The 25,114-nt window shown below is 42.4% G+C and overlaps 2 protein-coding genes across 2 annotated transcripts in view; one reads left to right on the plus strand and one right to left on the minus strand.

Moving 5' to 3' along the window:
* Positions 1-9,421, minus strand: part of tbl1x (transducin beta like 1 X-linked) — a gene marked incomplete at its 3' end in the record, with an annotated part of 22,355 nt that extends 12,934 nt beyond the window's left edge. The window contains exon 1 of the mRNA XM_080838827.1: positions 9,123-9,421. The remainder of the gene's footprint in view (positions 1-9,122) is intronic.
* Positions 9,422-16,766: 7,345 nt separating this feature from the next.
* Positions 16,767-25,114, plus strand: part of anos1 (anosmin 1) — a gene marked incomplete at both ends in the record, with an annotated part of 40,100 nt that continues 31,752 nt past the window's right edge. Inside the window, 2 exons of the mRNA XM_080839538.1 lie at positions 16,767-16,958; positions 22,531-22,578. Of these exons, the coding sequence (XP_080695664.1) occupies positions 16,767-16,958; positions 22,531-22,578 (240 nt within the window). The remainder of the gene's footprint in view (positions 16,959-22,530; positions 22,579-25,114) is intronic.

A 25,114-nucleotide genomic window follows, 5' to 3' on the forward strand; every position in this document is an offset into this window, starting at 1 on the left:
GCTTGACAGTTCTCTCCCTTGTACGTCGCTTTGGACAAAAGCGTCTCCTAAATGACTAAATGTAAATGGTACGCACTGCTGTAGCGAGGAGTCAGGACTAGCCCTCTGCTGCACTAACCTCATTTTCAGAATGATTCATTTCTTTAAACCCTCCGAAAATGCTATTTTAAGACTCAGGCTTTCTGTTCGACTGACATGAAACTTTCAATCCAGGGCACAGCAGTCATCTCAGCACTTCCTACCCATTCCAAGGGGTCAGGGCGGCAGCAAGAGGGTACACCTCAGGTTTCACACCGCATACTTTCACAAGGCCCGCCAGAGTTCCCATGCAGTAGCATAGCAACCAGGAGAACCCGCAAAACAGACAAGAAGCTATGCTGTCCCAATTACCACCGGGCATCCTGCCAGCACGCTTCAACATACCCTTCCATATGAATTATTCACTCTTAAACCTTGGGATATTCTTTCAGACGGACTTACACTTTATTGCAGAATACCAGACATTCTCAAGAGCTTAAGAACAGACCAACACTGCAATTACATTTCTATTAAGATGAGGCCAAGGGCAGAAATGCTGACGATGATGATCATACGCGTTCCACTTTCGGGTTTTTAAGGACAGGAACTGGATCAAGACTTGCTTCACATCCTTCATCTCAATGTTAAAATATTAGCCCATTTGCATCATTTCCACATCATACCAATACACAAGAATAAACATGCCAAGATGAACACACAACTCTACATAATTACAATAACAAGTATGGAGTACTCATGTGTCCCAGGGGGCCAGGGGGAAACTTGATCCTGTTCATTTTACTCTTCTGGTATGACAAACATCTTGTATGAAATGTCACCACACTTCAATTATCATTGTTTATAATAATAATAAGTACAGTGGACACTGTGACGATATAATTTTATCAGATCACTGTCAGTTTTCCTTAGCAGATACAAATTGCAATTAAAAATGATAACAGCAATACATCATTTTGCAATCTTCAGTCGAACCATTTCTGTATTGTGACACAAGTGTAATGATAACACTGGGTCATGGGGCCGAGGGGGATTTCCACATCATCATTTTCAACCCAGCAAGGCTTCCACCTATTACCCGTTTCCAAACTTTATACTTTATACAGTTTGACCACGTTTAATGACGAAGAAACCACCTCACAAACTGGGCTTCCTAGCACACAGCAGTTGTCTTCACATTACCTGGGTGGTCTGAAGGGGGGCCCGCTCTCGTTCTGCTGCTGCTTCTGCTTAATTACCACACAAGAGGGGTCTGGGAGGGAGGCTATCTGCACCAACCATGAGGCTGCAAGTCATGATGCCTGCCACCAGTCCAACCCCATCAAAACAACTGCTAACATAATTAGCCAGCGGCCTGAAGGGAACCGCGTCCCAGCGGAGGTGACTACCCCTGCTAATCCATCTATCAGATGGGCGTTTGACTGCAACATCAATTACTCTGATCCCATAGCATTCAGGTTGCCTCCAAGAAAACACTGCCGCTTGTTGGACACGCTAAGAGGATTTACCAAAATGATGTGCAGGTAATTAAGATTACAAATCAGGTCTGTTTCATGATTTCACGATGATCCCTTGGGTTAGGATGCATCATTTTACATAGACTACCATTACAATCATTGATCAGCATGAGAGCTAATACTGAAAGATCTGGCCAATCAGATACGAGACAGCAATTGTAACTGCAATTTAAAAACTCAATTGTTTCACACTGACTTTACCATCACACTTCTCTCCATAGGAATAATTAACATGTTTACTACATATTAGCAATTTGCTTGTCCAAATAGGGTTTTGCTTGTCCAAATAGAGCACTAATCAAAGCCATTTAGCAGTGCTCCTACAGTTGGGTAGCACACCGTAATGTCTGCCTTGAGGTTTGGGAGCACTTTCTCCAGGTTGTAAATGAATGTTCATTTACCACTGGCCTGAAACACCTGCCCACGTCATTATCTCCTCAACTGGACAAACCACCCCGTCATTAGGGGGCAATGGGGCCGGCCCTACTGCTTTAAATGACCAAACAAAACAAAGGTAAGCACTGCATAAAAGCAAAATGGCCCCCCAAGGCCTCTGTTTACTTCACAACCCCCATCGACAAATGGCTAACAATTACACTGTACTGTAGGTGGCAAAGTTGGATGAGAAAAGTATTTCAGTTCACACTTTGTACTGAAGACTTAACAACTTTCAAAAACGTTTTCGAAGTACCAGACAAGCCATTGTATGCAGTAGTACATACAGTCTTCCTTAAAATCAGCCATGCAACTAGACTCTTTTCAGAGAGGAGTACTTCTTTAATGTGTCCATCAGCTGCAGAGGAGGGCTTCAAGCAGATGGGTCCCCCCTCTGATCTCCCACCGACACCTAAAGCTTGCTCTAAGGTTCAAGTCTTGAGCTCTGTAAGGCGTGTTGAGACATAAATTAATAGCCTACATTTGAAAATTGAATTGAAATTTAAAATAGGACAACATGCACTCCTTCTTCAAAACTGAGTGGGTGTATTTTAAGGTTGTTGAAAATACTGATGTATTAGTATCAGACTTCACTTGGTCAGAACCATCATGCTCTGAAGAAAGTGTTGAAGAAAGCTCTTCAAACTGAGCCTGCCAAGAATACCGCAGGGATTCCTGCTCTGTAACCACTGTGTACTGTATGTTTAACATACGACCTTTACAGGTTTAAAAGGCCAATTTCATTCATATGGAAGCAAAAAAGGCCATATGTGGATAACCTCTCTATTCTCTGGTGCTTTCTGCTGATTACTCAGTCAGTGACAAACACCGTGCCTCCTAGCTTTTATGAAATGGTCTGGTTAGTGTGTCCTCATGACATGTACTGCCAATTAAAAAAAAGAGAAAGTCATCAAATGTAACCTACTTCCTGGCCTTTAGCTGGAACTTGTTCACACGACAATTATAATGATTTGGATGTTAAAAGGGTCACTAGTTTCCAAAACCGTGTGTCTTAATACATTTATATTCAACTATTCTAGTGCCGCATACACTGCATCATCCACTGTCCAAACCCTGAGGGCAACACAGAGAGGGAATATGTTTCTTACAAAAGGTAGCAGTAACATGTTTATCTTCACATGTGTCACTTCAAGAGAGCAAACATAAAGACTTCATGCAACCCTGAGACTGAACAGAAAGGACAACCCAAAGCCAAACCATAACAAGTACACATCAGTGAGGAATACAAACACAAAAAAGAAAAAAAGGGGGAAGAAACGCAAATCTATTTCTTAATACCATCTATTTGTATCTGTTCATCAGCTCTGTATTGTTAAGATCTTGTGCATTACAAATCATCTTAAGCAGTACCGCAATTCACAACATCAAAAAATTGCGTTGCTAACTCCCAGTGCAAACAGGCACTTCAAAAGGGGGCATTACTAATGCAGTGCTTGGAATCAGATATTAATATCACTGTACACCCTGAGGACAGAGAAGCCCGCATTCAGGAGCAGCTGCACCGATAAGGTCATGGAAGTATGTGAAAAAAGAGAGGAAATCTCACACTCTAAGGCTCAATTCTGCTGGCTAATCTGCTCTAAAAATAGACCCAGATGGTTCGTAGTGTGAGACTCAAGGACAAGCCAGCATTGCTTTTACCCAAATCTATTCCAACAATAGCATGCTTTAAAACACCAGAGTAGGACGAGTTAAACATAGCTTTCCCTATGTAGGCAATAATGATTAACCAGATATATTCACAATTTGACAAAGAATCTACAGAAATAAATGTTCTAAAAATGATGCGTGTTCCTACAGTCATCTCCATACAGGATATCAAAATCACACGGCATAATTATGGTAATTGCAGTTATATGGGGGATAAAGGGAGAGGAAGCTCAACAAAATGCAAATGATCAAATGCTGTGTGCACAAATCCGAAGACAGAATCAGAGTAACGGTGCTGACAGTAACTGAAGGGGTGTGTGGTTTAAAGCGACTGATGTCGAGAAAGCAGGACACTACAAAAAGACATAAAAGAGGCAGGAGGAGAAATCAGTGTGTGCATGTCTGTGTCAGAGCGAGAAAGAGAGAGGGAGAGAGAGCGAGAGAGAGAGAGAGAGAGAGAGAGAGCGAGAGAGAAAGCAAGAGGCCCACTCTGCCTTGACATGCTAAAAGCCCCATTTTTGCATGAGCAGTCACCTCCTGACAGATGTGCAAACAGGGACCTGGAAACAGCAGCCATTTTCTCTTGAACTGCTCTGCTAACTAAAACCCACCTTTGAAGCCTCTGGATGGAGTGCAGTCTCAACCGCTGGGGGAGGGGAAAGGAAAGCCAACATGACTACTGAACCTACAATACAGATAGCCACCATGGCCCTTTCTTGCCGTCTTCACCCTGTCACTGGATGGCTGACCTGGCCTCCACAATCCCAGACAGGCAGCCACAAGGAACAGGGGGCTGGGGGGATGGGCGACTGATGTGGGGGGAGGGGCAGGGGGGTAATGGGGGATTCCCAGTCTCTCAAGGAATCACTTATTTCTCTACACATGGGGGACCCACGTTAAAAGAGCTGACCTTTACTGCTGCACAGGATTGGATGGCTTTTTGCCTTCCTCTTAAAGAACCGATTGGTACAAAGCAGATGAGACAAGCTACCAGTGGAAGACACAAATACAGCACGTATTTGGCCATTTTAACAATGACTCTCTATCTCTGAATTAAAAAATGAGTTCATTACTACTGAGAAAGGACCAATTTTGCCGTAAGATACTGATGCTCTGCCCAGACCCAACTCAATGAGCGCCTCCCCTCTGAAGTCAAAGAGGCTGTTACAGAGAAGCGAACGGAGGAGATTTAGCAGTCTTGGGACGACTCTGCCCTACTCTACTCCAAGTGATTGCTCAACTGACCTTTCTAGCTTTGTTCAGGCAGTTTTGATTACGTCTCCCTCAGACACCCAAACCCTGCCGTCGCATTACAGGTGTGAATTGATGATTCAATGGTGCATTTGTGAAAGGCCTGTTAAGACTGGCTGGCGTCAACCTTTCTCAATTTACCCGTAGTGCATTTCATAACTCCAGTTATGTCTCACTGGGCCTACATGGCATACTAAAAAGATGTTTAGAGGGATACAAATGATACCTTGTCTCCTAACTACAAGGCGTATTTCAAAGGAAAAACAAAAGACTTATGTTTTATGTATGCAACCAAGTCAGCAGTGATGTTTTTATCATCTTATGTGAGATCCATTCTAGGTTGAATTGACTAGGCTATATCGTTACCTAATCGGCTAATTTTACAGATGCACCGTCATAATGAAGATAATGGACATTGCCCAATGACCATATCATGGCAAGTTGCACATTGGTGAAAAGATCACTTCAAATAAGCTTTATAAAAAAAACGGGTCACAAAATATAATAGAATTATTTTCCGATGACTCGTCGGTACAATAACTCTCAGGCATCCAAAGAAATTCATTATTGCACAGCTAAGGCAGGTATGAATTCATTTTTAGTTTAAGTCTTAATACAAACAGTTATGACATACCGGTTTAGGCAGCAAAATCTATTGAAAACATTTAATAGATGTATCAATATAACTTGATCATTTAATCAAACCTGATGAGTGATGACCAATGATATGCTTCCGTCTTTACTCTCCTCCAGTTGTCTGGCAGGAGAAAGGCCACTAAAGGCTACAGTGTATTTTTCAAAGGCTACTGCAACCTACTATGTAAGGTTCTGGGTTAGCAGCCCTCTAAGAATGATCATTTTCTCTAGTGAACCTCATACTATATTCAAATGTGACCAACATCTGATTTTTTTTTTTTTTATCAGGACAGTGATTCAAAATGAAACCACTGAGATTTGTTCTCTCTTCTTTTTAGAGGCCAATAAGTAACTACTCTGTTGCCATAGTGATGTGAAAGACTGTGCATCTCTTGTCAACAGCTGTGAGTGTGCCACCCAGAAACACCTCCCCATCCACTCTCTTCAGACCCTTCTTGCACTGCCCCCTGCTCCCTCTGACATGAAGGTCAGGCAGCCAGAAATAGGAAGAGGCCAAAGAAAAAGAATGTTAATCAGCATTTTCAGTCCTTCCAGGCCAAGCAGCCACGCCAACACGTGTTCAAAAAAGACGCAGGTCACAACACCATAACAGGTACACGTCGGCGTCGGTTTTATCACGTATGACCACATCCGCATTTTAGGATGCGACTAGCTACAGCGGCTTTACTCAAAACAATGCATGCACAGTAGTAGTACAGACTTCACCTCAGGCCAGGCTCCAAGAGGCCGTGTATGCCAGAGGCTACTGTAAAACACATTTCAGCATCATATTTAAACGTCCATTTCAAATTAAAGGTGAGTGTAAATGATGTCAACATCTACTCTTATCTGCAGTGAACAAAGCCATAGATAAAAGAATAAACCAAATGTCTGTCTGCACCATTCAATTGTGTACCGCCACAATCGCCTGTGCAAAACGTATTTGTATTGATTTCACTGACATTTCAATGAGACTTCTATAATACAATTCAACTTTTTACAGACTAGACGCTACAAGGAGGGATTGACGGCATACAGAGAAATATAAATAAAGTAAATGATATGATACACTCGTATTTAATTCACTGACTACAAAGATTAGTATGCGACCCGAATGTTGTCATGAAATGGATATGGTGTCTGATTATAAACAAAGAAGCATGCAACCCAACCTCTTCAGTGGAAGGGTAGGCGATGTAGGGGAAGAAGACTTCATAGTAAAGGCTTTCCTGTATGCAAAAGCCTCCCTGCAGGTTTGAATGCCACCGTTTGACGACTACTATAGCCAAATATTTGTCATTCCAAACTGTACTGAAAAAGCAGCACTGGCTGCTGTACCACAATCTGTGCAAGTAGTAGCCTATCGATTCATGTTAAACCAGAACAATGCCGTTTCTCCATAACTTGAAGGGACCCACTATGGATAAGCCACCACACTAAGATGAGACATCAGAGAGTGGAAAGCTAATTAGTAGCCTAGATCAGCAATGTCTGTGCTTAAGTACGGCTCCTAGATTTGGACAGCTTCAAGTCATTCAGCACTTTCATACAACGCCAGACCTCTTTGCTGTAATGTCTAATGGCTTACGTAATTCTAAAACTACACAATCGAGTTCTTCTCGACTAAGATGATTTAGTTATATACCGGGTTATCTGGTAATAGATAGTTGTTTTTTTATATATAGATGCGCTTCTCAGACCAGTGCTTTTCAGAGAAGGGTAGCTTTTTTTGCTGGCAGACTGCGATCAGAAAGTAGATTCCTTAACAATATCAGCTGGTTTCTCATTTGTCCATCATTGATTATGTTAAGGCACCGACCAGTCAGTCAGATCAAAACAAGCAGGGTCTCTCAAAAAAAACCTTACACATGCAAGTATGTGAAACCATAGAATGGCTCGTAGTGAAATGTGTGTTATTTCTGAACTGATGGTTTGCCTGCCAGTTGGCTGATGGCCCGTGTGAACTGTAAGTTGTTCCTTGAGAAAAAGTCATAGACCAGACGAATATTTAAAAAGCAAAACCTTGTTTGGTTGCCACGGGTTTTGAACGCTGTGAGAACCTGTGAGTGCAGATAATGAAAGAACACAACTCAACTCAGCCCAACAAAAACAGCCAGACCTGGGAACAAACCTGCTGAGCCAGGGCTTTAGGCTACTAGCTAGAATCAAGAGCAGAGCATTCAAAGATATACTTCGAAGATTATGACAAACCTCCCATGTTTATTTTCAAGGAAAGTATGAGGATTCAAGTGGAAAATGATGTGTTGTGGCAACACATAATGAAAAGCAGAAAACTGTATCAAGAGTTGAATACAGTAACCCTGCATTACATACACTACTTAGCCTATGTCCAAGATATGTTCTGGTCACCTCAGTTTGGTTTTGGTGACACACATGAGCTTGCATAAGAGTACTAGCCTATAAACTGTGTCCAGCAAAACTGACCTCAGTTGGTCAGTATATTTAAACAATCTCAGGGTCCGAACAGGGAAGGAGCATATTACCTCAAGCGGAACCCACAAATGACAGAGACATATAGCCTACCAGTATGGCCCCATGTAAGACCAGTCAGTTTGGTGAATGGAACAAACATTAAGGCTTAATCTTAACAAAACATGTATTTAAGAGATTCCACCCGACACAAGCACTCCTTTTTTGGTGCCTTCAACATTTCTAATATGAAGTCAGATAAGTTAGTTGCCACCCATGCAGTTGGTTCAACAGGTGATGAAAATGTGACCATAGATACAGACTTAAGGACCATGTGCTCAGCACCAGCCTGGGCCTCATGAGCCCACTGGAAATGCATGGGTGCACTCTCACAAAACACTAACTCCTACACTTCACTGCTTGGCATCCTCTGCATTGCATACCATAGTAGTGTGTGTAAAGCAGTGTAGGGTAAAGTAGGCTAACAAAGGAGTTTCACACACTTGAGCTACACAACACAGGCCTTTTAATAGATTACTTGATAAAAAACCAACACACAAAAAAACAATGAATGAAAGCAATAAGAGTGGTCTACTCGGTATGGGTGACAATTGATCCACTACATTTACTCAGTAGTCGGGTAAAAATGTAGGCCATCAATGCAATGTCAAGGAAGCAAGCTACTAGAAGAAGCAGTATCTGCTGTATTTCAATGTTGCTGATCCTACCCCTCCCCCACTCATGCGTTTCCGAACTATATTCATGGACCTTTTGCTTATAAACTTGCCCTTTTACATCGTTTCTATACGGGCAGTTCACTGAAAATCTATCCAAACAGATTATTATAAGGATACACCAAGGAACAAAGCACAGACTGGCATAAGTAACATTATTGCAGAGGGAACACAAGCTTTGTTTCTTCATTATTCGACGTCCGAAAAGCAAGCACATATACATTCGCGCTACATTCAAAAGTATGGAGAATATTAGCAAACGTGTAGCTCGTATGTCACCCCAATAAAGTAACCCAACGTTACTCACTCCAAAGCTCCCTGGAGTGTTCAAGATAATGTATAACACTTTGATTAAACGTCTATGATTGAAAACTTCTTAAAAACACCAAAAATGGGAGAAAGAGCTTCTTACCTTTCAAAGAGCGAGTGAGCTCGTGGTACTCACGCCACCTCTTTCACTTCCACAGGGAAAGACTAACTTCAGTGCGCAAACGGCGACTTTCCACCCATTTTCGTCTGATTATTCAAACTGTGACAACCGGGTTTCTCCCGTGCTGCTCTCTCCGTTGCTGGAAGAGTCAAATAATCGGGAATTCAGAAATGCTGGTTAGTTACGATATTGTACCAACAAAGTGTGGCTGGGTGGGCAAATGAAATGAGTGGAGTTTTCGATGTTTCTGAGAATGGAGCTGTAAGACAGCGGCTGCACTCGGAGAGTGAGCGGGAGAGGGGGTGGGTGGGGGGTGGGGGCGTCAGTGACCTACAATGGAAAAATCAGCACCTGACCTTAAACCTGCTTATTTACAATTTCTAGGCCTATAAGTCTTAATACAAATCTACATAAAAAGACGTGGCACTCTAGTACTTCACACAACGACACAAATTACGCGAGCTTCCTTTGATCTGTCTACATACTTCTTTGTTCTTCTGAGGCATTGTCTCTGCACTTAATAGATTGTGATGAATCTGATACTGTAACCAGGGACATTAGCCAAAAGCCAACAAAAACATAACATTAACACGTCCACGTTACATTACATAACAGCTATTTGTAAACTAGATCTATTGTTCAATGCTGATTGATCTAACCAATTGAAGCCTGTTTAGAAAGAACTTGGATCTTTGGCAAGGATGCATTGGTGATACATTGGTGCGAAACATGAGACTAAAGCTAGAGCCTAGAACACTTTTCCATCATAAATGTTATTGTTAATAGGTTGCCATCACATAGGCCTACCTATAATGAATTAGCCAACAGTAGCATGTGTCTGCATATTAAATAAAGTCAAACTATCTACAAAGCCAATATTCATTCATTAACCAGTGTAGAGAGGAGAATCTACTGTAACGGCTATCTAGCCTATGAGTAGATTCCCATCCCCCACGACTGCTTTTTTTCCGCCTGCCTGGTCACATACTTGCTGATTAATTCTCCTTTCGCCTTGCTCAGTCATTCAGATTTGGAAAGTAAATAACAAGTTGACATCATTACAGCTCTGCATTAGTGTGACACATTCCTCTGGGTGCCGTAAATAGTGTAATATTTGCGCAAACGTTACCCCATTTCACACATTATGTAATTGCAATGCAGAGCAACAGTAGGCTACCAATAGCCTATCGTATTTCCGAATTGTTCAGATGCCGTTCATATGACCATGCAAAAAGCCCAACAACTTACAATTTTAAGATTCATGGTTTGGTAATAGTCTGACAATCATGTTCCTCTTTAATTTGCACTACATATTTAAGATACATGAGAGGGATTGTAGCTGTATACTAAATGCTCTCAGTAACTACTATATTATGAATATAACCCGGCGTGATCATTGTTTTGTGTAACTGAATACCACTATTAGCCCCATGTGTGCATTACAGTATGCCTTAAACTGTGCAAAACAAATCAAATCTGCCTGACAAAATGTAGTAATTTAATCACGATAAAGACTATCACTTAAATCTGCTGTCAGATGCTACACTGCGGATACAAACACATGGTCATGATTTCATAGCAACTTTTGTATGTTCAGCTATTAACATGACTGTGGTAAAACCTCTTCCTGCCATGAAGCTAGTGTTGACCTCCTAACAAAGAACAGGTTCAATCTGCTCCCCCTCCCCCTCCCCTGGAGACTGATGAGGGTCACATGACCTTTCTAGACAGCACAGAGCAGGGAGGGAAATATCTGGTTGTGGGGGATGGGATTTGTGTGTCACACAAGTCTTGCCTCCCTATCTTTCTCTCTCTCTCTCTCTCTCTCTCTCTCTCTCTCACTCATTCTCTCTCTCTCTCTCTCTCGCTCTCATTCGGTGCATGTGCGTGTGTGTCTGTGTATGTGTTGCAACCTTCGTCGACATATTGGACCTCATCCACATAGCCTTGTCCATTCATTTGGACAGCGCACACACAACATGACGGGAGAATGAATCCTGGATCCAAGGCTAAACAATCATCCATTGGAAGATTGTATGTTTGAGGACAGGCTTTGTGTCAACAGTAACACTATACTGCCCCATCCCCCTCTTGTCACCCATCCCCCCACAGCAAACCTCATGGGAGGAGACACATTAAAGGCTTCTCTGATGTTGTTATGTCATGCCACCTTGCTTTGCCATACAGGCAACCGTGTACAGAACAAATGTTCATTCGCTGACTTATGTGAAAGCATGATAAGGCGCAAAGTACACGTCTGATCTTTAAAATACGTCGTTTTGAATCCGTTTAGCAGATGCTTCAGCTGTCAAAGCCATTTGTAACAGTGGTATATCGAGACTTAAATGTTTGGTTGAAGAAAAGCCTTTAACAATCCTACAGCAGGGTTAACAAGCAAAAGAATTAACACGCAGTTAATGGGATTTCTCGGATGGGGCCATCTTAATCACAGGCAACTAAAGGTAAAGGCGGGAAAAGGGGACTGGGGACAGGGGAACAGATGTAAGAGACTGAAATTAGGGGTCAAGAGTTGATGACCTTTATTGGTCATGTGCTTATCTACGTCAATATTAACATTTGTCTTACCTAGGGGATTTGATGTCTTGGTCACAAAATACTAAATATCGGTGTGCATATTTGTGTTAATGAAGATATGTCATACTAGTCAGTATTGTGTTGAGCAGTTGTTGATGTTTTGGGGGGAAAAATTAGAGGGATTACAAGGTTATTTTTTTATATATGTATTTAAATAATGAAACTACAGGCTCACTCAAATAATTATCAGTTGATCAGTGAGTATCTTATCTCTTTTTGATTGGGATAGAACAGTTTGTTGAAAGGGCATCTCTTGCCACCTTATCAGTATGTGCATGGGATATGGAAGATTATTTGAATGGTTCCATAAGATATGAGCATTTGTAAGGTTTCCATGGTAATTCAGGAATATTTGAAGATGTGTGTGCATTACGTTCAGAACATGAAAGGGGTAGGTTGTTAAATCTGTCCTCTCTTCTTTTACAGTCTTATAAAAAAAAAACTGAAAACAAAGCTCTTAATTGACAATATCATATGGATATATGCATTTAAACATATAGGCCACTTTAAAACCCTTAACTAAAATGAGACATTAGCAGGAAAACTAATGAGTCCATAGTGTGTACCACACTGATCCATAAATGCCTAAATCTAGCAGCGTATAATGATTGTTGTTTACAAAATGTTTTTGAGTGTGTTTTGTCATGATAAGGAGAAGCCAATCAACAATATTTTCTCATAAAACATTTCACAAATGTCTGACCAATTTCAACAAAAATAGTGATGTGCTTCCACACAGAAATAAAATCTATTTATTCGGAACTGATCTTTATTGAGTTTTCAATGTCAACTCTGTTTTCATATATTCTGTAGTGTAAGCTTGTGGGAAGAGAGTGAAGTCCTTTTTAGAATAATGAATACAGCTCAGTCAGTCCATCAGGACACAGGCCCTGTCTGGCTGTGTTAGTGGTATTGTGGTATAACAGGTCAGAGTGTTAGTCAATACTAAAATGAATGTGGCAGTAACCTGACACTTTTTGGCCTGCATAAAGACCATATCTCAGAGAAAACCAAATATTCAGAACTACTGAGACTAAATAGGTCAGGGTAAAATGCCCTAAAGTGGCAGCTCATAATTTGAGTGCTTTGATTACATATTTGAAGGTGTTGGGACTTATCTGGGATTTTGCGAATGACAACAGTGCCATCTATTGGTTACTTTCTGTACTTCAAGAATTGTTAATCATGAACTTGCCACAATTTGAAAGTCAGAACTTTTTTTCAGAGCAAGATTATACATCTGACAGAAATTGTCCATTTCTATAATTTGTTATAGGTCTCTTTTGCTAATATAATTAAGAGATATTAATATAAAACAATTGTTCTTAAACAGGTATTATGTGAATCAAGATGTATTTTATCATTTGAGAAGGTGTAGACACTAAGTAAGTTAATGAAGAGGATTAATGTGCGTTTTATGATGGATGATATAAAGTATCTGAGATGAAAAAAGAAAAAAAAAAACTTAACAACAATGTCTGTCCTGCAATTTATGCAAAGATTAATCAACAGGCACTGTCAAGAAACCCTGAGGATGGTAAACAACACATACATCAAAAGACTAACAAGGCCTCTTGAAACGCGCAGTGGCCATGGGAAGATTGAGCTTCCATGGGCAGTGGTGGACACATATCTGCACAATATCACCATGATGCATTGTTAGAACTTTGTTATTTGTTACGCTATACTTCTACTCCATAATGAGAACAATGTCCAGGCCCCCACCCCCACCTTATGAAAATGAAATTAAAATATTGATTAAGAAAGTAATGTCTGGAAGTAGAAACATTCATAAACAAGGTGGTACAAGCTGTGCCAAAAAGCCCCAAACTTGGCATCTGTGTGTAAGGAACATAATTGTTAAACCCAAACACTTCATAGTATGACATGCAGCATTGACATCTGATGTCCATTTAGAACAATGCAATTACTGATCTCATTCAGGAGACCTACAGCACTTCTGGGATGTCTTTCAGTGCCTTTCCATGGTGGAGTTCATCTTATCCACTTTCACAAACCTTGTTAAAGTCTTCCCAGTTATTGATAACAATCAAAGGCAAATTGTTCTGGTTTGTATGTGATCTTACAGTCACTATTATAAAGCCTTGTGCTGACTCATTCTGCAGGATTACACTAGTATCAGTATGAAGCACAATTTAATCATACAAATCATCTCCATTTACCAACTGCAGCTAAGACTAAAAAGTTGTTTTCATATTCATATAGTTCCCCCTGGTGGTGGTAAGTGTCAAAATTATCTGGGGTTTTCTGTGAATATGATTTTAGACAATCTAAATATATTCATAAAAACTTCTGAATTCCCTAACTTAGTATATTTTACGGTTGTCATGGCAGTCTTCACAGAGCCATTTCAAGTTCCATTTATGTCCCCCCCCCCCCCCCCCCCCCTCCCCTCCCCGATGTAAGGAGATACACTAGGGTGGTTCTTTGCTGGTGCTGCTTTGACTAGTTTATTTATTTTTTCTGTCTCTGCCCTTATTCCCCTGAAAAAGAGCAAAGGCTGACGGGTTCAAAGAGTTCTCTGCTCCTATCATTGTCTCCCTCATAAAACCACACAGGTGTGCCTGCTGACAATGGCTGCACCTGCAGTTTGGGGGATCAAACATATATGTCACGCAGACTTGCCTATCGGAAGGAAAACCCTCTCGTCTTCTAGAAGGGGGGGGGGGGGGGGGGGGGGGGAAAGAGGATGAAAAGAGTCTGACACGTCGCAGAATATTGCTTCACCATGTTGAAAGTCCTCTCTATGGCTCTATGTTAAACCATTCTCTGTGTTATATTGAAACAAATAACTGCTTGTGGAGATTTTATTGATTATACAAAGTGGTGTATGATACTGGCATCAGTGCAGCTACTTATACTCCCATGACATGTAATACTGAGGACACTGAATGCACGCTTGTTAGTTTGATTTTGTGCTGGAACATCCAAGTCTGATCTCAGACCCCCCCCCCCCAACACACACACATACACACACACATACACCCACACACAATGCCAGACTTTGAAATCTCAACTGATTCATTGTCTGTGCAAAAACTGACTCTCTATACTTCCAAAACACATGTAAAGTAGTAAAAGATGAGGGAGGTGATGGTCTATATAAAGTGTGGAGAACACCTGATTTATTTCCAATACAGAGCAAGAATGCAACCATTAATGGGTCCAGACGGATCACTCTCTAGTAATACAGGAACAAGTAATAGGTTGTCAACTAGACCTATTGTGGGTTTACAGATGTGGCTCACGGTCTATCTGACAGATCTGATATTGTACTTGGTTTGTACACAATGGTTTCCACGGAACATATCTCTAAAAGCTGCAGTAGGCTAGTTCTGCACGGAAAAATGAAAAGAGTAATGGTATTTTTTCTAGATATGATCTGAAGGTCAGAAATCACAGGTCATAACCGAAAGAATAGATGTTTATTTATGCATACAAACAGCAGTTGCCAATGGAAACCTGAGGTAATTAACATTCTAAATTGACTGTGTGACGTGGATAGTTGAAATGCAGTTCCTCCTCTGCCCAGATAAACACCTCTCCTGTGCACGGTTTACAGGCTGAGTTCACTGTTGGCAGAAGCCTTTCCCAGTCAATGAAACCATGCAGTCTAAAAGATGCGTGTCCTTCAGGCTGCAGGAGACATTAGGACCGCACACAGTCTGTGTGTTTCCCTCACCACTCACCATAAAACCCCCTGCCACACATGGCTGTAATAAGCCAACAAATTAAACCATTACACAATTTTTAAGGTACACAGACATCCGTGCTTAAAATATTTTAAGAGTAGCAGGGGACCTCTCCTTGTCCACAAATTCCATTGTGCTGAAGGACCACCAGGGAATTGACCAGTCAAATGCACTACAGACATTGACATTATGAAAACATGGGTAGAGAACTGAAGCCTGTTGAACCTTTGAGTGATGCAGAAGCTGATGGAACATGCAGGGTGTATACAAGGATGAGAGGATTACACTGACTTTCAAACCAAAGACATGTACATGTAGTGATCATAGCAGAAATCTTCAACAAGTAGAAGTCCTGGCAAAATACAGTCCCCATTTTCCCCCTGCTTTCCACTATGTACCTATCCACTAGGCTTTATTAACGCACAAGTCTCATTAGAGAAACTTCTTGGCACACAGAATGGCTGGCCTAAGGCACTCATGTATCCTGGGCGATATCGGCTGACTATGGGAGCCTCTGTTTCTGTGCTGCCCTGGGTTGCTTGAGGAGCTCACCTATAAATGCTCATTACATTAACACAGAGGGCGGAGCAGAGCAGAGTGCTCTGTAAGTACGAAACAACTCATAAAACCTCTAGGGGAACTTTCCTCCTGAACGCTGACTTGAAGAGGATTCCTACAAACCTTTTTCCACCAAATGCCGTGTTCTCCCTATTCCTCGATGTGTAAAGCGGCTCCACATTCTTGAAGAACAACTTGTTGGAATTTGCAATATCATAATTTCATTGTCTGTTTTGGAGTTGTTAAGGTATCAATACAGGTGAGACATCCTACACATTGCATCAATAGTAAATGGCTGAAACCTCAAAAGGTTTATCCAAACAATCAAGACCAAATAGACTTAATTATAAATGATCTCATGTGGATTGAAAACACATTTAGGAGGTCAAACCTTTTTAGCGAAATTGTAGCATGTTCAGAGAAAGTTCACAACATAAACCAGTAGAAAAATTATTTTGGCTAAAATGTTAGACCTTATTATTATAACGCCTTTCGTGAAATTGCTTGATCTTGGCTGGTTCCATGTAGATCATCACTAGGAAGCCGTAAGTAAGCTTCACTTGCACCAACGTTTAATAGATTCGACCTACCTGCTTTAGGGGACTGGTCGCCTTCGTCAATCACCTTGAGCTTATCCAATAGCGAGCTACACGCGCTCCTGACTCCTCCCTGGTGAATAACTGAAGTTTCTTTAGTTTCTCCAGCGAAGTCAAAGCGCATAGTAGCGCCAACTGCATGCGGATAAACATTGGGTTGCACAATGTCCAAAAGGAGTCCAGTTATGTTCTTTTCCATTTGTTTATGGATTATAGTACTTTCGAACCCAGGGAATGTTGGTGCGAGGAAACACGACGAGTCCTTCTTCACCAGTAGCGTTTACCGAGCAAGATGCGCTTCGAGATGTCTAAGCCTTCACATCACCCGCATATCGGCGTTCTTCAAGCATTTTCAGGTAGCTTTGACACATGTGGAGTTATTCAAATGCCAGTTTGTGTGATGATATTGATTTGAAAATGTTCCTTACATCAGCATATCAGCTGTTTTACAAATGCAGTGCTGGCTTATTGCAACCCTCTCTGTTGGTCACCCCGCGCGCACATTTAGACTTGCCGTTAACAGTCCAAGTGCAGATTCATTAAGTTTTTGTTGTATGTTCCTCTCATACATGCTTAAAACATCTTGAGAAAGATGAGACAAGTGAAAACTGCTTTACAAGACTTTAGGTATCATTTGGCTGCGTTGGCTATTTTGAAACGAAAAGTGCTGATTTCAGAAATGAAATTGATGGAACACCTACCTGTTCAACTGGTCATGACAAAAACCTGACCAATATATAGATATAATACAATATTATATAATATATATACTGTATATAAAAAAGTGTTTAGAAGATATTAAGTGGGCAAATACCTGCACGTAGGACCATGTTATTGCATAGAGTTTACGGACCCTTTGTAAGCTTGAAGTCCCATATCATTCTAATCTAGAGGTTAAATGATGGCTATGTTTTCTGTACATACTCTACTAAGAAACGGAGGTTAAAGAATTACGTTTGACTCAAAAGACGTGGTGAATATTTGACTTTTCACTGAGGGAACAGAGTACCTCTTGTAGCCAATTCCACCTTGGCCATACAGACTGTCAAATTTCATATTCTTTGCTGGAATACACAGGCTACTTGATCTTCCACCTTCCACCATTCATTCCTAAAGCATTTTGAGTAGCAAATGATGTTGTCCCCATTGTAGTAGGTGTTTAGACCATTTAATCAATGGAGGAATTAGCTATCCCGGCCTCTGGGCTATTTGGTATGTTGTGTCAGAAGTTGTTTTTCACCCTTCACTAGGCACACTGTTCTCTCCCAGACCCCACTAAAAGGGACGGCAATAGATCTTTTCTCCTCTTACTTTTCATTGAGCTACTATCTCCTTTCTTTTACCGGTGGCATTAGCATAGCAGCCTTGTAGTTGATGTTCTTATTGTTCTACACAAAACTGCATTTGTTGGTCACTGCACTCTTTCATTGGTGTTTTATTAAATTCACAGACAGGTCTTACACACACTGTGTGCAAGTTTGTCACTCTTTGGCATGGTAGCAACATACATTTGCAGTATAAAAGAGGTATGCAAAACGACGCATCAAGTTACCATTACAATCACATTTATTTGAAAAAAGAGAGAAGGAACATTTCTTCTTTGCAGGACTGAAAAGAATAGACTACAGAACTGATAGCATCCACCTTAAGTAATTCTTTTTCAGCCATGTAACCTGAAACAGCTCTTGGCCAGATATATATGCAAATGTTTGGACTACGGGACCATCTATAAACAGAGAAAAGAAAAAAGTTTTGTAGCGAGGATGTTATTATTTGCTTGCTTGAGCCGAGTGTAACATGTTGTGTTGCTTTTGGCTTTAGGCATTTCCCCCTAGCAGGAAATGGGGATGTGAAAAATGATGTATTTGTTTCTTGATAAGAGGCTGGTTGGACAGGATTGAACGGTGCTAAGAATAGAATGCAATTGTTGTTGATTCTCAGAGAGGACTACCGAATGGACTGTGTTCTCAGCAGGCCTTTCATGTGGAAATAGGGGTCTGGTCAGCTGCAAAAACATAACCCCCAACCCCCCTCCCCACCCCACCCCCCAGTCCTGTGCCCCTGCCACCAAATGCCACCGTCACACTTCATAGAGGACACTCTGTATGTGTCTCTCTGCTTCTCTCTGGGTGAGGTCACCTTCTCTCCAAAGCAACGTAACCTCATGTGATCAGCTCCTATGTAGGGCTTCTGGCATTCTTCCACCCATATGGAGGTACACTTTGATGAGGCAGCTGAGGCATCAGATCCGATGTGATTATTGAGCTTCGCCGCCGCCGCCTCACAAATGATTGAAATGGAAAATGTCACACTAAAAATGTTCATTAATCATGCATGCATTTGGATGAGACGTGGGCGTTGCTGTGTTTGGGAAATGTACAAAGCAGAGTTTAGTTCCTGCCCTACTTTTCAACGCAGACATGCAGCAAAGGATGAACATAACTGGGATCACTGTTCTGAACAGCCCCTGTACCCCTTAAGATGCTGTGATATTAAACTGATGGTTCAGTAACGGTCAGTGGCGTTAATGGCCTCTGTGATAACGTGACACTTGGGACATTTTTGCACTCTCTCACCAGTTGCTCTGGTGACCACATACTGCCACAGAGTGCTTCTTGCTGTCTATTTTGGTGGAGTCTATCATTAGTGGATTAGTTGAAGCATGTTTTGTATTGCTTTGTTCATTGCTTTGCTTGGCCTGGGTTAAGGAGAAGTTAAGCCAACACATTAAGTGTTTTCTAGAAATTTGAGGTTATATATGGCTGATTTGTGTCTTTTCCACCATAGAAAGAGGTCAACTCCCACTCATAAATATTGTGGCTGACGGTGTGAAGTTAAACTAGGGAGTTTGTTCCCTAATATGCTCTGAAGGCATCCCCCCCCCCTTCTATTGGATTATTAATGTGCAGGGCTACCAGAGCAAAAAAACAAGGTGTGTCAATGAGGGCTTGTTTTTCCATGTGAAGCCATAAAATGGTGCATGTTAAATTCCACGCTTCATTCCCCCCGCATTCATGTTTAAGGCTTTTGGGTGTAATGTGTGGCACACTGGGACCTGTGTTATTAAGCAGAGGAAAGAAAAACAGTGGAAAGTGGTGTTGCCGTGTCCCCTTGTTTCATCTTTGATATTAAATGCGTTGGATTCAAACCGCAGCCACCAGCCCGTCTCATGTGTGTGGAGGTCTTCAGTAATCATGACAGGGGGGATGAATGGAGGCTTATGTTGCCTGGCTTCACCTCTCTGCAGGGTGCTCTGACCAGGGCCCTCTCGGCCAGTCTCTGCTCCAAGTACTGGCACTGATACCTCATTTTACCCACGCCTCACAGCTTAAGGGCAGCTCCCAACTGTTAGGCGACTAATTTCACATGTTCGTTGACAAAATGTGTCCAAATGTGTGTGTTTATTTGAACCCATGTGTTTCACCTAAAAATCCTAATAGAGGGAAAAGCGTGTAGGTTAAGTACATGCCCACAGATGTTGAGCAGACGTGGAGTGATGAGGTTTGTGTGCTCTTTGGCCTGTCCTAGGGATTGGTTTGTTTGGATTAAGGGTGTATGTAGGAAGCTTATCTTAACTGCTGTGTAATCAAGACACTCTAAACATGCTGAAGAGCAACGAAGGGCTAGAGAGTGCCCCTTAGAATTTCCCATGAACAGAACCCTGGAATGCAAACTTTATTGCTCAAAACTATGTCAATTTCAGGTTGACACCGCAGCTGAATCCAGTTTCTATGGCTTAACGAGGTGGTGTGGAGGAGTACGTTGATAACGAGACCTAATCAGCCTCTGCTGATATTCTGTGGACTCAGTGTGCAGAATTGCCTTTCTGACCTGATGGGAATTTTTTACAAGAGCAGGCCCATACTGCCTCACCCAAGGCAGCCATGGCTATATTCCCCCTAAGATATCTAAACAGGAAGGGCCCAGGTCACCTGCTAGGTCTTCTCAGCTGACAAGGACCATAAACCAACTCTGAATGCTGTGTTTACACGTCTGTAACAACACGGCTTAAACATCGAACCCGGCTCCCAGATGCACTGTCATTCAGCGTCTGGCGGGTTTGGTTCTTTTTCATTTTAGCAGCAGCTGTACTGACGCAATGCAAAAGCAAATTGATCTGCAACTGCAAGGGAGCGTACAGCCTCTGCAACATGTTCAGGTCAAGCAGGAATGTCTTCATGACTTTTAAGGGTTGAGGAGCTGACCTATAATTATCCCTCGTCGGCCCGTGACACGGTGGGGTCAGGCTGTAACAGCTGGGGCAACATCCCCACTGAGCGGCCCGCGGTACAGAGATGCTGTCACAGATCCAAATGAACCTCTCCACAGAGCCCTGTCACTGATGACTGATGTGTTCCGAGAGGTGTCAGAAACACTGGCCATGATGTAAGGGTTTGTCAGTGGCCGTGACAAGCCATATAAATTACTGTGATTGACGGCCAGTGGGATAACCATGAGGACAATTTTAAAACGTGATTTACTGTTCTCTATTTCTCTCTCTCTCTCTGTCGCGCTCTGTCTCTCTCTCTCCCTCTCTCTCTCACTCTCTCTTCCTCCCACGCTGCGTCTCTTGCTTCTGTCTCTCTTACCATCAGCAGGATGCAGGTACCATACTGGGATCAGAAAAAATAACTTCCCTCAAGTTCAGAGCAGCAAAAGAGAATTTTGAATTAGGTGAAATGGAATGAGGGCAGGTGACGCATTAACTTCCCCCCCTTCCCCCCTGTGGAAATACTCCTGGATGCTGTGAAGTAGGCAGCGGCTGCTCGTCTGAATTGGGACGGTATCTAAGTAACTTAAAAGGAGAGTCTCAGCCACGGATGGCTTTGAAGCCTGTTGACCATTATCCTTGACACTGACGGCACAACACCCACTGGAGCTGGACGGCAAATTAAGTCCTTTAATGATAAGTTCTCTCCCCAGGTTTCACAGGGAGTTTCCACTGGATTACATTGTTTGAGGAGGCTTTGAACTTGACATTGAACTTAAGCAGACTTTTAGCATTTGCAGACTAGTGAAGTTTGGCTGTGTCCCCTAATGTAAGGAACAGAGCTCTGATTCATTGCCTGCATTGACCTTTTATTAGCCTCACGTTTGTCTCAATGACTAAGTTTTGCTTAAGCACTTTATTACTGGATTACCCCATGTTCACAAGTCAAATCTCTAAACAGAAATAACAAAAAAGGGAATAAAAATGCTAGATTACTTGGTCCGTTTAGAGAACATCCACAAATTAGCATCATCCCCAGCAGGCAAACTGTCGCGCATAATGTTGTGTCGTTGTATTTCATATCTACACCAGCGGTGAACTGCCAAGGCTGCAAGTAAAAACTCATGTCTCCCTACTGGAACCCAGGAAATTGCTGCCTGTTATTGCTCCTCCATGGTACATTTGAATGTGAACAGGAAAAACTACATTGTTACCCAATACACTTAGGGCAACATGTCTGAGTTCATGGAAACCCTAACTTGGCCCTCTCAAAGAAATTAGAGAGTGGGTTTAGGTGTTTGTGCTCCATGGAAGTGTGCTGACACAAGTTCCTGTTTGAATAAGCTCTCAGATGTCAGGAGGTTAGCTAAAGCAGGCTGCGATGAGAGCTGGGGTCAGGGTGTCCTCTGGCATCCGTGAAACTGACCAGGGACTCGCTCGCCTCGCACACATCTTTCAGCCATCTGTAGCAGCTCGAAACAGAATATACACATTCTTAATTAATATCCCCTGTGATTGCAGCTAATTACTGGGAGTGTTTGAAGTACGGGGGGACACAAATAAATCAGTGGACTGATTCTTAATGTAATGCAACTGTTTGTATTGGTAATGCGACTCAAACTAATGCTCTCTCTTCCTCCCTCTCTCTCTCTCTCTCTCTCTCTCTCTCTCTCTCTCTCTCTCTCTCTCTCTCTCTCTCTCTCTCCTTTTCCCTACAGAGTAATGGATCTTTGGCATGGTGTCAAAATCACAAACAGTGCTCAAAGGTAAAGTAACAGGCGGCTAAGTGGGGTTCTTTGGGCAATGGGACATGGTGCTATAAAATGTAATTATGTCTAGCTATATACCACAACATTGCTAGTTGTTACATTTACAGTTCATTATATTGCATCTCAATAGTGGCAATGTGAAGTTTAAGATGTAGATAGAACAGCCCACTGATAAGCCTGTGCGTAGACAGCTCTGCGCTCCACACTATCAGATGAGGATAATCACTGTGCGTGTGTTTGTGTTGTCGGATGTCCAAACTGTCATCATGCCGGCTCCTGCTGCTTGCACAAACATCCTCTGCAGCTCCCAGGGTTTTTATAGACCTCATTTATGGATCCGGTGCAGATTCACATCTACGTCTTTTATCGCCGAGCCAGTTTCCCCCTCTCACTCATAATAGGTGAGGGCTGAAGTTGTTGGCTGGTTTCGGAACGTACATGTCAAGTCTAATAAGCGTAGCCCCGCTCGGATACTTGGACTGGACTCCTGCTCATTTGAATTCTTGTCATTTGCTCAGTGTCTGGGCCCGTGGAGCGGCGCTGGTGGAGCGCGGGTGTGCAGCGGTGTCTCATTGCCCCGGCTGCGGATGGCGTGTCGGACCGGGCTCAGGGAGGGGTGTTGACATGTTCTCTCAGCTCTCCCCTGAGCTGTTGACATCCCCTTCGCAGTTTTCATGAGCCTACTGTGGGCCGAGCATTCAGGGGGAGAGGAACCTGTTTAACAGGAGCGCTCTTACGGGATGGCCACATGGGAACAAGACCAAACTCAGTGCCGTGATGTTGTCTGTTTTTCTTTTCTCGGCTCATGGCACCAGTCTGCATATTTTTGCCACAAAAGGTTGTCAGAGGTAGAAAGGCTGGCGTGGAAAGGATTGAAAATAAACTGTGCATAGAATGTTGTCTTTCGCTGGTGCCCAGATGTTTCTACTGTCAGACGTGTGATTGTATGAGCGCTCGTATTTTGATTGCACTGTTTGGTTTTCTTTCATGTGGAAGGAGTTTACAGTTAATTGTGTTTTCCATGAGGTGTCGACAAGTTTGCTGTCGACCGTGACTTTCCTATAGTTTTGATAAACACACGATGAAGTACATAAAAGTGTCGAAAGATATACTTTAGCTCATATTTTATGGAGATTCCCCCATAAGAGTCAGACTGTAACACATGGCGATGCTGCTGGAAACCCAGTTTGTTCTTTAAAGACAAGTGATTCAGAAACACGGGGATCTGAAGGAATGGATCTGTTGAACTGCCGCTAGGTGATTCATTTGACTTACCCGAGGTGTGGGGTATCATCCATAGTATGTGCCATCTGACCATGTCATCATTTCTGCGAACCATGAGGAAGGCCTAGTTCACTAATCTGGGCCAAGTTTCCCGAACGCTAAAAAGGACTTGAAATCGGTCGTAAGAGGGATATTGCAGAGCGGTTTCCCGACGCCGCACTTACGGCAATGATGAGTCTATGATGTCGCCAAAATCCACGTAGGCCGTTAAGATACGTCGTTATCGGGAAACGAGGCCCTGGTATGTTTTGAGTTGTGTTGTGTGTCACATTACCCTGACACATGGACATCGCTTCATGTTTCTCGAAGGACTCACTCCAGTCACACAGACAGTGCCAGGCTGAACCGCATGTGCGCCTTCTCTGTAGTGAAGCTCCCCTTTAACCACGGGGAAAGCGTGTACAGATTGCAACACTGTCACAAACTAGTCCGTCTTGTCAGATCACAGTACATTATGTCATGGTTGTGAAATCCATGGTTTGTAAAGGAACAGCTATGTTTAATGGGTCCAGCCTGACAGCATGAGAAACCTACAAAGGCCAGCGCTTTTAATCTTTTTTTGCCATAACACGTCAGCTTCCACTACGGTGTTTTTAAATTGCCAATGTGCTTGTTGTGTCTGCCGATAAACAGTGGCACTATTAGCGTGAAAATACGGCTTCTAAAAGTGGAGCAGCAAGAAAGAAGCAGCCGCGAGCTGTTGCCAAAGGCCTTGGGGGCAAAACGAAAATGGATCTCATCCAGCTAAAGGCAGATGAGGTTTTACGAGGTCAAGACTAATGAGCTTGTCTGAGTGCCCTGAAGGAGGAGATGGAAGGGCGTCTCTCAAGGCTCTCAGACTCCCTTTTCAACGCAGCAAAGCTTGTTCCTGTCCCTTTCTGTGGAGATAGCCAACCTTGGCTCCTGGCATGAAGCGATCCCCAAGTCATTCATCAAGAGTTTTTCTGTTGGGAAAAGGATGTGGCTGGATGCGTGTCCAAGCACGGCGCACTGTTTTCATAATCAGCCATCTATATCACAGAAAGCTAAAAATGCCTGGGATCTTTTTTTTTTCTTCTTCATGCACATCTTGCCCCTCACTCCCTCAAACAAGCATGTCAGTTTGCCTCATTCACTTTGTGTGAAGAGAAATAAAATATATATTTTTGGTGTGAATTAGATACAGATGTAGATGATGTAATTATTTTCTATGCTAGGAAATGTTATCTGCCATTACTACTGCCAAAATAACTTGGGGATGCTGTCATCA

The sequence above is a fragment of the Sprattus sprattus genome (assembly GCF_963457725.1).
Source record: "Sprattus sprattus genome assembly, chromosome: 5".
Lineage (NCBI taxonomy): Eukaryota > Metazoa > Chordata > Actinopteri > Clupeiformes > Clupeidae > Sprattus > Sprattus sprattus.